The sequence below is a fragment of the Aquila chrysaetos genome, chromosome 8 (genome assembly GCF_900496995.4).
Source record: "Aquila chrysaetos chrysaetos chromosome 8, bAquChr1.4, whole genome shotgun sequence".
In the NCBI taxonomy this organism is placed as follows: domain Eukaryota; kingdom Metazoa; phylum Chordata; class Aves; order Accipitriformes; family Accipitridae; genus Aquila; species Aquila chrysaetos.
Window position 1 is genome coordinate 14,722,357 of NC_044011.1, and position 15,347 is coordinate 14,737,703.

The following is a 15,347-nucleotide window of genomic DNA, read 5'->3' on the forward strand; positions in this document are numbered from 1 at the left end:
GTCTCCCATTTCCCCTGATCTGTTCCCAGCACTTTAAGTGATTTTTCTCCTTTCCTTTATGAGTTTAGTGGCAGATTCCAGCCAAGCTATGGCACTGTCTAGCTCTGTGCTTTCGGTGATGTAGCTTTTTAAATAGGGTGATGATCCACACTGGCACCCCTCTGCTTGGGCAGGGGTCTTCTCTGTCCTTGGCAGCGGCAGTGAAATGGCATCAGGCACATAGAGAGGAGGACAGAAAAAAAGAAAAAATCAGTACTATCCCTAGCTTTTCCATTTTCTTCTCTGGAAAACTTGAATAAGTCAGTGTTCCTAGGAAAGATGAGATACTTTTTGACTTCTGAGTACAGAAATGGTGCAAGATCGCACCATCCCCAGGCACTGGGGCAGGCCTGATTAAGCAGCTCACAGGGTCCCCGAAGCAAACGATGTGCAGCACCGATACACCTGAGGGTTTAATTTTCTTTTACTGCTAGCTGCAGTTTCTCTCTTCCTGTGTTTATCTACTTTATTTCAGCTGGAGGCATTTTAGCAGTGATCAAGGCAGGCTGCTTTGCTTTCCCCGGGACTGCTGCGGGAGGTGCTCAGGGAGGAGAGAAGGAAGAGCATGCTGCTGTTTAAATTTCATCTGCTTGGCTTGCCTCTGTTTTGACTTTTTTGAGGAAAATGTTGAGGTAATTTTCTCAGGTTTATGAAGTTTTGGTGTGTAATGTCTTTTTGAAGTGGAAAAAACGTTTCTGTGAGCCTCCCCTTGTAAAGACTGTTCACCTTCAGGCACCGAGCACTGGGTCGTTCCTCGCCACCCCCCCCTCCGCCTGCCCTAACCAGGGGACCCCACTGCGACCCCCGCGCTGGCAGCCCCGCGGCCTGCCCGCCACGGCCCCGCCGCCCGGGCGGAGGAGGGCGCAGGCCGCGCCGCCCGCTTCGCGTTGCCGGGGGAACGGCGGCACGGCGGCGGCCGCCATGAGCGGCGCCAGGGCCGGCAGCGGCGCGTCCCGCGTGGCCTCCGCCGCCCCTCGGCTGGCTGACAGGGTCCGCAGCGCGGCGGCGGCGGAGGTACCGCGCCGCGGGGCGCCGGGGAGCGGCCCGGCCGGGCTCGGCCCCGTCTGCGGGCGCGGCGGTGGTTTCTGCGGGCGGGAAGCTGCGGCTCGCCCTGGCACCGCGTCCCCGGGGAAGAAGGAGGGGGAAGGCAGCCTCGGCGGCCGGGCCTGGAGGGCTGCCGTCGGCTGGGCCGGGCCGGGCCGGGCCGCTGCAAGGCGCCCGCGGGCTCCTGTGAGAGGCTGGCGTGCCCCGCCGTCCGGCACAGGGCAAAGCTGGGCGGTAGCAGGGGGACGGAGGGGAAGACAGAAAGGGTAGAGGGTTTGTTTTTTGTTTTGGTTTGGTTTTTTTTTTTTTTTTTCGGTTCCTATGTTAGAGAATAAAGCCCTCATTTTGGGCCCCTCCCCTCGGTCTTCAATAGCTTTCTGTCTGCTGTTTCTGTGGAGGGTGGCTGACATTGAGGCTGGTTGTAATCCCTTCCCCCTTGCAAGTTATCTCTTCAATTTTAAATTTAATTTTGCGTTTTTTTAAAAAAAAACAACCCAGCTTCTACAGCTGCAGAGCTGTACCCTGTGGTAGACTTGCACTTCAGTTGTAGCTCAGTGAACTTCAGCTGATCGTTATAGCTTATCTTTACAAATTCAAGGTCAAAAGTTTTTTCTTATTAAGTCTTGCAGAAGGGAGTGTCTTTCACAGAGTAGGAATTTATAGTTATCTAAGAATTTCTTCTTTGCATTTCTTCTTCCTTTGAAACTGGTTTGCTGGCTTTGATGTGAATTTAAAGGGGATGCTCAAAGATATTGCTTAGAAGGATCAAACTATTGTACTAAAGATATAGTAGAAAACTTGTAACGGTTTTGTATTCCAAAGGATAAACAATTTATTAGTGTGTGAACAGCTCAGTATCTCCTTAATAGTTGAACATCAATTTTGTAATTATGCTATATTATTCTGAGACAAAAAATGCAAAATGTTGGTTGTTTGTCATGGCAAAATCAACTGCCATTATATTAAATACAAATGTTTTGACCCGATTACAAAGTTTTTGTTATCACTGCTTAGTTACAGAGTTGGTGGTAACCTGCTCCGAATCCTACGGACCTGAAGTCAAATAGTTTGTGAATGTTACTTTTGTGACTCAGAAACACATTAGAAACTATGTATTTACGAAATGTGGGTTACAAATGGTAAATCGAACTACAGCACTGATCAGTCTTAATTGTGTATATACCAACACACTTAAATATATCTAAAATATTTGCCTCTCATTGACTGTAGTAGAGTAGGCATTGTAGGAAATTTGCAAGAGTGTTGGCATTGCACAATGGTCTGTTTTTTAAAATTTCTCATTTAAGCTATTCTCTTACAAGTTATTTAACTCTGTTCGCACTGATAAAGTAAAAACAGTAAAACAAGTGGTTTGCAAAAATCCCTGCATAAGCACTTAATTTTGTCACATTTTTCTCCTAAATTTTTTCTTAGCAACTACCCTTTTTATTATTTTGAGACTAAACACAGCACCTCCTTCTTGTTATTCATTTTGGATAAGCTGTGAGACACAAAGTGTCAGGGAAGATCCAAATTCCTTAATTTAGCCATACAGGCAAAGAATGAAGTCAAGCAAAGAACATTTTAAGTAGTTTTTACAGTAGGTGATGTGTCTCTGTAATTGCCTTGAGATGACTGCTGTCTTTCATCATATTAAATGCATTTATTATGTTTAGATGCAAAGTCACCTCATTCTAACAGAGAGGAAACTGAAATATGAAAATGCTTTAACTGCTGCTTGTAGTAGTAAAGGGTAAGACTAACATTTAAATTGTCATGAAACTTTCATTTGGGCCCATTAATCAAGCTTGAAATTGGCCTCTTCAGTGGATGAACACCACCAGAGTGTGATTTTTATCTTTCAGTAATACCTTTCAATGATTACTGCAAAGGGAGGAAGGTAGAGCTAAGCAGTACCCTGCTGAAAGGAATTTAGAAAATCTCTTTGGTAATTTATTTGAGCTGTTGGGAACACTTTACTTAGTTTTATGTGTTTCTGGAACAGTAATGCATAAAAACTCCACAAGCATATAACAACAACAACAACAAAAGAACTTTTCAGAATTGCACGCACAGACTGTGAGCAATGATTTGGGCCTAGTTACAGGCAGAAATGAGAGAGGGGAAAGAGGACTTCACTGGGTGGGAAGTGATCAAAAGTAATTGGGTGTTTGGCATTTTATAATGGGAAAGAGAAACTGACAGAACTGAAATGGTTTTGAAATGTTACTTGCAAATTTTGATTTATGTTAATAAAACATTATAATGCAAACATTTTGAGATCTCTGATAGGCAAATTGGGCAAAGTATTATCTAGAAAGAATTCAACTTTACCCAAAATATACATAAAAGATGGTTAATTTGTGAACAGTGTTTTTTTCCCCCCTGAGTGACTCTGATTCATTTTAGTCTGTTTTCGCATGCGTTAACAAAATCTGACTCGCTGTGTAATAGTGGCTAATGCTTCTCATGCTCATTGGTGTCTGTAGCTGCTGTGGCTATTCTGAAGCAATGAGCATGCTGGCTGGCTGGCTAGCTGCTGCTACCAAGAAAAATCTGCAATAGCCAATTGCTACCTGCCTTCCCTCCATTTGACTTGGAAATGAATCTCTAAAAACTGCCTGGTGCCTGATTTTCATGTAACTTACAGTTATATAAGATTTGCTTTTTATCCTGCAGATTTCATGAATAGAAAAATATTCTGAAACTTGTCTGTCTTTATGCTAGGATAGATAATTTTACAAAATAAAATAGAAATTTAATATTCCCTGCATGCTGAATTAGAATTTGTTTTCTTTTTAAATCAATTTATACAAGACAGTTTTGAAAATGGCTTTGTTAGAACATGTTTTGATTGTTTTAATTAGAAAATTAAGCTAGTTAGGTTGTGGATGGCAACAAACTTTTAATATTAGGTTTCTAGCTGTAGTTAGAATAGTTACAATAAAAACATAATGTTTAAGCTCCCTTTTCCAGCAGTTCAGCCCATACACAATGAATTCCTCTTGATCCCCGTTGTCCTGAAGGGCACCTTAGCCTCCCACAGATCCAATAGCAAGTTTGGGGGCTAACATTTCCTTGTGATTTCTGAGGGAGATAATATCAGAGTGTTGTATATAGAGCGTTGTAAATACAGGTTTAGCTTCTGTTTAGTATTTGAAGTGAAATGAAAACTTCATTTTCTTGCAGGCAAGTGGAAAGGGATCAAAAAAATTAACAATGTGAATAGGAGAAACACGCAAAAGCTGGACTATTTAGAGCTGATTGATAATATATTAAGGCTTCTCCTGTCTACTGCCTCTTACTCTTTTAACACTTCATTCATTCTATTCTTTTAACAGCAATCAGTGTAAACTACATAGTACTCATGAGACATTACAAATCTGAAATTTTCTGGAGACACAAGAGTACCACATCTGCATTACAAATTTTTCTCCTATAGTAGAGTCATGCCCAATTGATTTCATTGTTATAGGTATGATTAATGATCAGACTTGTGAATGGCTGCTGGCAAAACATAGAAAACTATTTACTTAAATATTAAAGCATGTACATTCCCTGCCAAAAGTATGATAATCATACCAACTTTCCTAGCATGGAGTCACCATGTATGATTAGCTTTGTATTTACTAAGGCACAGGAGGATGCAGGAATCTGCTTCTGTAAATCTCACTAAGACTGTAAATGGGTGAAATGGTAATTCCCATTGACTTTTGCACCTGGCTTCATTTAAACCTTTCTTAAATCCTTTTGGATGTGTATCTGCATCTTTAAAGTGCTCATAATTTTAGAATCTAGATTTGTATGACAAATGGAAGTTTCCGAAGTTCCAGATGTAAAGGGTTTTCTTATGTTGATTATTGCTGCTAAACAGGGGGGTTCTTTCTTCAGCTATGCTCTGAAATGTTTTTATTTCATCAGTTTTGAGATGCATTCCTTCTTTCTGTAGAGTCAGAATTGGTTTTGTTTGTTTAGGGAAGAAAAAAACCATACATCTATATAGTAATATAAATATTACAGCATATATAAATAACATACACGGTGATACGCTTTGCAAGTTCCAGCCATGGTTTTGGAGGCCTAATACATTACAGAATGAAAAAAACCCTCTCTACATCAAAGAATTTCATGTGATTGTACAATGTGAAACAAGTGGAATAAAGCAAAAATGAAGACAAAGTAGCAAAGAGATGGCACATGCCTTCCCTCACTCCCTCAGAATGGTGATAAAGTCTTGCGAAAATTAGCAGCTTTTTTATCTCAGAGATTGTGTGCTATGTTGTACATGGCTGTGAGCTGTACTACATGTATCAGTCTGGCCTGATGAGAGTGGCAACTCCTTTGTGAAAGAGCACAGCTGAGTGTCTTTGAGGGAGATGAATGTGATTGAACTTGATGAATCTAATGTGGTATGTACTAGAGTATTGAAGAAAGATTAAAGAAAAGAAATGACAATATTATAGAAACTAATCCAAGGTAATTTATCTTCTGCTATAGTCCAAACCAGTAGTTTTGCCTTATCCCCCAGGGATTTCTCTGTGCGTTTTTTGGTAGAGGCTTATTTTACTAGATGTTCACCTATTTAGAAAGCTATTCATTATTTTCTATTTAGAATGGGCAGGAGCTGAACTAAAAGAGTTGTACAAGTGGGGTGAAGGAGACTGCTAGAAGCTCAGAGCCAGTGCTTGCCATCTGTCAGAAGGGCTTGAAAAAGGGTGAAAGGAAGTCAGTATGGTGATTGCAGGGGATGAGAAAGCATCATTCAGAAAGCTGAAGTTATGTCCAAGTGACAGAGTTCAAAAGGACCTTTAGCCTTGGCAGATTAGAAGTAAAAGCACAAATGGGCAAGCCAAAAAGTGACTTTGAGGAGCAGGTAGGAGTGCCTGAGTAGGCATGGACTCTTCAACCTGGTAGAGAGACTGAAGGCGAGATATGATAGAAATCTGCAAAATCATGAATGGCACAGAGAAGATTGATAGCCATTGCTTTTTTTCACCATTTCTTCCAACATCAAAACGAGGGGGTGTGCAATGTAACTGAAGTCTAAAAACCAAAGTGCATAAGAGACACCTGAGGACTCCCTTTGTGTTAAAGTTTATGTGGGCTGAAGGAGTGACTGGATAAATTTGTAGAAGAGGGACCTTTTGGATGTTGCTAAATACATAGAAACTGCAGGAAATAACCTGAGCTGAAAATAGTGGGAGGCCATGGGATTGTTGAGAGGGAATATCTGACATGCTGATATATTTTAGTACTGATGTTTGTGGCTGAACTTGCAGATGAAAGTGGCAACCAGTAGAAAAGTAACTGTTTATCCTATTTTCAGTAAGGGTCAGTTACTCTGGGAATAACATATTTGGAATAAATGCCCTTGAGTAGCTTAATCAAACAAAAAAGCACTGAAGCAAAAATGTTTAAAAAATGTGATGTGTAGTGGTTTTTGTTTTCATGCTGTCTTCCCAGGAATCTCATGATCACGTTCTTCTGGATATTCCTATTGCTAGAGAGCAAATGAATCACTATCGAGCTGCAGCTGAAACTGCTCAAAGTGAACTTGCAGCACTTTCAGTGAAGTATGATTGTGCCCAGTCAGAGGTACATTTAAAAATACTTCCAAATCCTTCTCCAAACTTGAGCATTCTCTACAGTCCCTTTCTGCAGAGAATAGAAAGCTTGCACAAAGTCCAAAACCTCTTGCTTTTAATACAGAACTTTTGTTTCTTGTAACATTCTTCTTTTTAGAATTTCTGTACGATTTTTACTCTGCTTGCTTCTGTGTTCAAGAAGTGATTATGAGTTTATATTTGAAAGATTTGAAGCAGTCTAGCTTATCATCATCATCATCTAAATGCAACCTTTTTTAATTAAACCTGAAAGTTAGGATTTCTAAATTGTGGTTGTATAAAAGTTCTGATGTCTTCCTGTTGTGCTGGTGAGTTAAGATATAATTGCCCATTCTTACCCACTTATCCACTTTATTCAGGTTACAGCTCCACAAATTTGCTTTGCTTTCATCGCCAGTGAAGTTGCGTTTGAGCTAATGAGGTTGATTGTAACTAGAGAGGCTGCAGAACACACACACATCCTTTTCTGCTGCTTTGATGGTACTTCTCAGGACAGAGGATTTATTAGAGGGGATAATTTTTAGAATTTCTGTATTTTCACGTGTAATTTTTTTCTTTAACACATGAGTGACTAAGGTTGGTTTGATCCAATTCAGCAATGAGGGTAGTGGTCAGTTGTAAAATGGAGTTGAATTTGCCTTTAGGAGACATGAAATGCTTACATTTATTTACATACATAGATTTAGGTGTATATATTCATAAATATGTATAGATACATAAAGTGCAATAGAAACTTGTGAACATTCATCCAACTAGTTGTTTAAACACTTGTAAAATGTACAAATGTGTATTTCTATTGCACATTGTAAAGTGTTTTGTGATATACTTGCATAGCACTTGAACATTAAAAAAGGCTCTATCAATGAAATAAAATTTCTTTAATTGTGGATAGCTGAATAGGGGGAACAGCAAAAACATGTAATACTATAGGAGAATGAATTGTTAATACAATATCCAGCCAGAACTACAGGGATAAGTGTCCATCGGCTGAGCTTGAATTTGACCAGTTGATCCTGAAATTACTGCAGAGTTCCCCTACATTTAATGGCTATCCAGGATCAGTACTTTAAATTTCAATTTTAAAAAGCCATACAGAATCTCATGTTCTCATAGAAAGAATTTATTACTGGAAATGTTGAATGGCTTTATTGCCAGCATGACTGACTGATTTATAGATTCTTTCAGCACTGTGCTTGCAAAAGCAAAAGAATAGTCAAGAAAGCAGCTGTTCGTGCTCTTGTTAATAAAGACCTTCATGACCCAGCTGAGGTCAGAGCACTGTTCTGCTGAGTACTCTGCAAAACTCATGATATGGGATTATTCTTGCTTTTTCTGCTATTGGAACTGACCACAGAGACAATGGACAGAGGAAAAAATATCACATTTTGCAGATGGGGAGTTGAACCACAGAGAAATTTTAAGGTTATGAACACTTTAAGCTACCATAGCTTGGTCCAGCTGCCAAGCAAAGCAATCCTATTGTTCCTTCAGCTGCTCATTTCCTTCCCCACACTGCCCCATCCCTTGTGCTGGCACAGATATATGTGTAGTTTTACCATGCACTGTTTTGTTGGGGAACTGATGCAATTGAAAAATAAAGCCTTTCCTTCTGAGTTGTTTTTTAGCCAGATCAGTTTCCCAATCTTACTTCACCTTGTAGCCATGTAAGTGCTTCTGCTAGCACAGAGAAGAGGGTGGAGTGTGGAAATGAAGCCAGTGAACCCGGGAAAAGGCAGAGCTGCTTTTCTCAAAATCAGTGCGGCTTTATGTCAGCTCCAAAGTGTCTGATAAACCAGCGCTTGCAGGTGAAGCATAAGCTCGTCGGAGACTATGCTGCTGCTGGAAGAGTGATCCTCATACAGTGTTAGCCTTTTATCTGTGATGTGGCCAGCTCCCCTTCCTCTTCCTCTGTAGAAAGCGAATTCACTTCTATGAGCTGCGTTAGTTAAGTTGTTTGTGGAGGAGTCAGATAAATACCAGAGCCGGTGCGAGGGAGAGGACAGGCATGCGTGGCCGGGAGCAGGAGAAGCAGGCCCTCTCTTTTCCAAGGCAGTTGCCGTGCAGTCGGCTCACCAGCCTCCTGGAATTCCTCCGAGTAGCTTGGGTCTTGGTCACACTGGAAGCCTCTGGCAGAGCAGTAATTTCCTGATGTCCTGAATTGCAGCTTAATGTCTTAAATATTTATTGCCTCAAAACGTTTGCCACAAGTTAAAAGCCCTAGCACATGTCATAAAGAGCAGTTAATGTGGCTTAATTATTTGCCTATTAATTTTACGTAGTAGGAGATAAATGCTTTGGAATGCATCTTGCTGCTTATAATTGGAATTGTCAGGAAAGCTGGAACATGCCTTAACACTTCTTGTGACAAAAAAAATCCACTTTAAATTACTTGTTCCTTTTAACAAAATAAAACACACTGAAATTTTATGTGCCTGGTGTTGTCTGCCTCAAGCTCAGTCTTTTAGAGAAGCTTGTAGCAGAAATAATTCAAAGGAAACTGGTATTTTTAGTTAAAAGAGAGGGGAAAGTAAAGAAAAACAACTGAACTCCATGAACTGTTGGGAAGCTCTAGCATCATTTCTGGACCAGGTCCTTGACATTTGGCGGTGATGTGCCTTCTCCCACCCTTAAAAGTCTCTTTTGCTGTTTCTGTGTAAATCCAGCTACACTTGATTGGATTATCAGACCAAAAAATAACATCTTGCATAAGATGAGACGAGGTTGCCTACAGCACAACTCTCCAAAAATTTCTTTGCTTCTGAATATGCTGTAAATCATCAAAAGGCTCCACCCTCATACAACAGGATACTTTGCTGTCACAACTCCCTGCAGCTATAGAATATCTGTGGAATTGTGCACCAGAATTGAGGGCAGGGAGGAGGCAGGCAAAAAAGAGGGAATAGTGGTGTTAATAACTGTATTGTGATGCAGATGCATATGGGAGGTCAGCTAAGATTGCGCAGCAGAACTTAAGGTGAAGTTTTCCTAAATTCTGAATTTGTAAATAAATTTATCTTCCTGTAAGAGATTATCTTGAAAAGTTGTATTGCATTACACAACAGTAGCTTTTGTTTCTACAAATCTCTTCTATTGCTTTTTCCTAGTTATATGAAAATAAAGTTGTATCCCTCCACTCGGTCTTATAGTGACAGAAAACTCTGGGTCTTTTGTTCCAAAACGTGTTTCTTGTCACGTTACTAAACTTGTAGTGCAGTCACATATTTCAGCCTGGGCAAAGTTATTCTTCCTTTTTTAATGAATTTACTCCTTTTCTATCTATAGCTTCTTGAACTCAGGTCCAGAATGGTCTCTAAAGAAGCCTCTTTTCAAGAGCTGAAGGCTGAAGCTGAAAGTTACAAGGAAAACAATGCTAGACAGATGTGTCGTCTCCTCTCTTTGCAAACCCGAATTCAGGAGATGGAGGAAGAGGTGTGTGTGCTCACCACTTCTAAAAACCAGGCTGAGCTGACAGCTCAGGTGGCATTCAAGGAAAACTGGGAGCTGAAGGAGGAGCTTCATGAGCAAAATGCCAAACTTAAGTAAGATTCATGCGAGATGAGAATTTTTGTTTGGGATGACAGAATGATGCAGTTGTCAATGCAAAAAAATATTTTGGTGGACAGACTTATTGCAGATCTGAATTCTGTTACAATGCTTTGTACAGCCATTGTACCCGAGTGTGTGGAAGGTATTGACATTTGAATTTTGTTTTGAGTTGTTAGCCCATAAATGGGGTTTTGAGAGTCTTGTCCTTCAGAGGAGAAATGATGCTATGAGTCACCTTTGTGTGTAACCTCATTGTTTACAGAAAATGAGCACAGAGGGCTGTTTGTCTGAACACAGTAGAAATGATAGGTATGGTTTCCTCATTCAAGTATTTCCATGTATGGCACCGAGGCAAACTTCATGCCTTTCATAGCACGCTTGTGATGGGCAGTACCTGCAACTACAGTCTAGTGCTCTGATCTATCCTTATCACATGGCATCTTTTGCAGACATTTACCTGTCACTTGACATGCTGCATGGGCTGTGCAGTGGTGAGTGACTGTGCTGCTGCACCACTTGTCTCTTTTCCCCTCTTCTGTGTCACAGCTGGAACTGGAACAGTGTCAAGTGAAATTCAGTCTGTTAGGAGCAGTGTAATAAAGAAAATATGGTATAATTCCTAGTTAGTAGCATCCTGAAGGAAGCATGTTAATGTTTGGTTAATGTTTGTTCAGTTTTCAGTAATGTTAGCTTTCTCTGACTTTTCTTTGGCTTTCTTCTGGACATTGCTGTGGAGGGGAGTTTTGGTGGGTTTTTTTTTATGTTTTTTTTTTTAATGTGCATATTGATTGGATAAAACTTTTAATAAAAGATAGTGTCCTTAACTATACTGTTCTCAGCATAGTGTGTCAGACCACTGATCTGTCAGTTCTGCGTAACTGCTAATATTTCAGGTCTGTGGGATGGAGGCTAATAGCAATGTTGATCACAAGTAAAATTGATTGGTGTGAAAATATTCTGAACTTTAAAATTCCAAAATCAGTGTCAGTCATATTATATTAATAGGCACCTTGTAGACTTTTATAATGGATTTTTTCCCACCATTACAAGGCTAATATCCATGTCTCTCTCAATACTGTCTAGTTAAGAGCAAGGTGAGTGTTTACCAGATGTCTGTATTTCCCAAATCAGTATTTTGCACAGCTCTTCCAGGCTTTGTGCATTAGAAATGGATAATTAAGTTATTTTAAAATCTAGAGAAATCCATTGCAGGGCATTTGTCTATTACCAGCTGATTTCCCAGAAGGCCTGCCTGGAGAGTGTTAATGTTGATCACCAAAGATTTTGGATATGATCCAAATATAAGTGAGGAGATAGTTAAGCCAAGAAGTGTATTATGCATCCTAGCAACATAGAAAACATCAGCCTCTGACATAATGGTTGTTAAGATTCTTTAAAGTGCTACTTCTGGGGGAGAAAATAAAAGGAAAAAACCCCTCTTATCCTGTTTGCCTGACTCACTGGGAAAAAAACTGCCAAAATACTGTGTAACAATGTTAGTATGATACAATGATATGATCAATTTTATGTGGCATAAATCTGTACTGTGACTCCCAGTGCGGTCCTGGCTGCTCTGTTTTGCCCATGACACTTGTGTCAGCACTTCTGTTTGCATTGCTGCATGGTGACTGGGACCAGCGAACTGCTCCAAGAGAGAAGTGAGCAAAATAAAAAGCTTAATTTCTGGCTCTACCAATCCCAGGTCTGGTTCACTGTGCACCTGGAGTGTACCACTACAGTGCTGGCAAAAGGGAAGGGACAAAGGGAGGGTGTCTGCTCTTTTGGAAGGAACAAATGTGTTGGATTGTTCGTGAATCTACAGTGTATGTTTTCAAAGTTTTTTTTCTCATCCTCAGCTAATGGTTACCTGTGCCACTAAATACTAGTCAATGTATTGACTTAATGAGCTTTAGCTGCTTAGTCTGGCCACCTTAGTAGTACATGGCACATGATTAGTCCTAATTAGGTATTCAAGAAGGATTTTCACTGAAAACAACTAATAAAAGGGAAGAGCAAGCCAGTAGGCATGAAATGCACATTTACATTCTATACCTAGGGATGTAGTAAAAAATGTTTAATGAATTCTGTGATTGGCTTCCAAGATGTACACCTCTCCTATTGCAAATGCTGCTTTTCTACTCAACAGGTCTATTGCCAAGGTATTTTTAGAGCCTGAACTGTGAAAAGCTTTTTTTTTTTCCTCCTCCTTTTTCCTCCTCTTCTCTTTGCTCATTAGTTCTGAAGAGCTAGCAAAACTGTGCAAGAGCTGTGTTCTACTTTTTTGTATGTGATTGCCTATTTCCTAGGTGCTCACACCTTTATGGCCTTACTAGGTAATTGGGTTATTCACAGAGTTGTCAAGTATGTGCTTTGTACTTCAGATTGTTTATTTTTAGAAGCAGGCACAGGTTTGTGTGTGATGTGCCTTGATTTTTCAGAGCCACAGAACAGTTTGAGGGGTTGGTGGTCAATCTCATACAATATTCTAACATACAGGAATGCATGTATGACATGTCTGGAGCCTTATACCTTTTCATTTCTGACATACCCCTCCTCAGGACAGCAGTTTAGCGACCATCTCACAGTTTAGTTTTGCTGGGGCTATAGAGGAGATGAAGGTGCCCAGAGGTGAGGAAGCTGTGAGGCACTTGTTTTCTGAGGGCCAGTGCCTGCTGCAGAAGGCAGACCTCTTTTGGCTCATGGCGTGTGCTGTGCAATAGTACATAGAACTATCCTCATCCTGTCCAGAGCATTAATTAATATTTTCCATTCTCTGTTATTGTTCCTATCTCTTCCACTTCGCAGCATTGATAACAACTGCGCAGATCTCCTTCCTAAGGCAACATCTTGAAGTTTTTCATGGACCATCTCTTTTGCTTAGTGATTTATAACCATTTAACGTAGTGTATTTGCACTCACTGTGTGTTTCCTATAGGAATCTCATGCTGCTTTTTGATTATGGACTGATGCTCTGTTTCCTGTTTGATTGGCAACCTAGAGAGGAAGAGATCAGAAATGGAAAAGAATGAGTCCAGAAACGACTAGCATGCCGACATTAAAAACTGAGAGTAGTGCTATGCTTTGATAAGCAAATGAGTTTCAATAAAGTATTTGCTCTAGACAGCTGTTTGGTGATACCTTACATCTGGTTTTATTCTAGTGTTCAAATCCTTGTGAGGACCTTGCTTTAGAAAGTACCTTGTTTCTCAACTGAAAGCCTAATAGTTTTGTCTCTTGCACTCTACCACTGAGTACCTCTCTCATGGGTATTATCTGAGAGGTATTGGAGTTGATATTTGGATTACACTAATGGCCATTTTGAGCTTTTTTTGGTTGCCTATTTCTGTTAATCTCTTTCTTTGTAGTTTTTCAGAAGTGGTGCTCAGCGTTGCAACATCGTGAGCAAGATTTGAATCTATATGTTTGCTACCTATGCAGACTGTGGCAGTGCTTATTTGCTGGACTTGTCTTTGTCCCTGGCAACAGGAAGGATGTTACCACATTTATGCCAATGAGTTAAACTGACCGCTCTATTATTTGGTTGTTCATTCTTATAGAGTGTTTACAAACTGATACCTGCTGTTAAGGCTGATAATAGATGTTTTGTGTGGAATATGTATCCACATGATAGGCACCTTTTGAGAGTGATGAAACTGATGAAAAAAAGCTGCCTTTTCTTCATACTTTTGTGGTAGTCCCTTGATATTTTCTTTTTTAATTGATCCCTTTCATGGGTAGTGTTACACTGCAGAAGTCTGTATGTACAGCAAAGTAGTGTCTCCCATCTCTGTTTGCTTCTGCTGGTAAACTTCCCTTCACAGGTACTCTGGGTGTCCTACACTTCCATTAGTCCAGAAGGGCTTCTCTTTCCCCAGAGTTTGTTGATCAGCACTGTCATCTTTGTTAGAGAGGGGATATGAAGTGCTTTTAGCATATTTTTACTATAATTTCATCACTCTCTTCCCCCTTACTTTTTCTAAGCTTTTGCTTGCAGCCTCCATTTCTAGTATCTTGAGGGCACTGTTTATTGATGTCACCTGGTTCTTGTGTTTTACTGAAATCTTGTGCTGAGAATGAGATTGGGATCATAGAAGATCCTTTGAAGTGCTAATCAAAAGCAAAGATGAAGAAATGTTTACACATAAGGCAACAATGAAAGTTATATGTATTAAATAACAGATCTAGAGAATTATATGTAACTTTTAAAATGAATTTTGTGGTATGCAGAAGCTAGCAATAATCTTGGGATAATGTCTTTAGCCTAGAATTCTGTTTCAGAGAACATTCATCCTGATGTCTGTATTATTTTTTTTCTGTCTGATTAGTAAATATTTGAATGAGTGTGAAGAAAGCATGAGTCAAGCTTCTAAAATCAGCAGAAAGTATGAAGAGTTCCTTACAGAGCTTTCTGGATTCTTGGACACAAACATCAGAGAAAAAGAGAAACCACAAGAGCATTTAACATCAAAGGTGATTATGTGTAGGCAATGGTTTCTGTATAGTGATTTAACAGAAGAATATTTGGTTGTCAAAGAAATAAAGCAAGTGATGAAGACAGGAATCTTTGTGTTAAGTAATGATTTGCAGACAGTGCTATCATTTAAGACAGATTTCTCTTCCATATTGGGCTGATGTTCAAAGATGCTGAACACTAATAGACCTCAGTGAACTCAGTCTGCTCTTATCTGCATAAACATTTTATCAGCCTGTAGTTCCCAAGTACAGCCCTGGTTAGATAGTTGGTTGTAAGCTTTCCTGAAAACATTAACACTGGGAGTCACTAGGTGATGTGTAAACAGTACCACTAGATCTTAACATTTATTTTGAGCCAACATACCATTAAATAGAAACATCTGAAATGGCATACCCTAGAACAACCTTAACTATGCCCAGTAACAAAATGCTGTGAATAACTGTGTGGTGTTTTTCAGACTTAATCATAAAACTGTTATTTCTCTTCAGAATACTTCTGAAGTTCCAAGAACTAAGCTTCCATTTAGGAAAGGAAAATTGTTTGTATACTCTTTTAAACTTTATTGATGATGCTGAAGGGCAATTTATCCTAATTTTGTGCATTTTTCTCATGTTCTGCCT

General features: G+C 39.9%; 1 protein-coding gene across 3 annotated transcripts in view; it reads left to right on the plus strand.

Moving 5' to 3' along the window:
- The first annotated feature begins 952 nt into the window (after positions 1–952).
- CCDC170 (coiled-coil domain containing 170) overlaps positions 953–15,347 on the plus strand; it is a 47,554-nt gene continuing 33,159 nt past the window's right edge. Inside the window, exons 1-4 of one of the 3 annotated variants that reach the window (XM_030023611.1) lie at positions 953–1,053; positions 6,547–6,678; positions 9,990–10,246; positions 14,579–14,723. In XM_030023611.1, the coding sequence (XP_029879471.1) occupies positions 961–1,053; positions 6,547–6,678; positions 9,990–10,246; positions 14,579–14,723 (627 nt within the window). In that variant the 5' untranslated portion in view covers positions 953–960. Of the gene's footprint in view, positions 1,054–2,306; positions 2,837–6,546; positions 6,679–8,589; positions 8,845–9,989; positions 10,247–14,578; positions 14,724–15,347 lie in introns of those variants that run through there. The other 2 variants (XM_030023614.2, XM_030023613.2) reach the window with 2 other exon arrangements.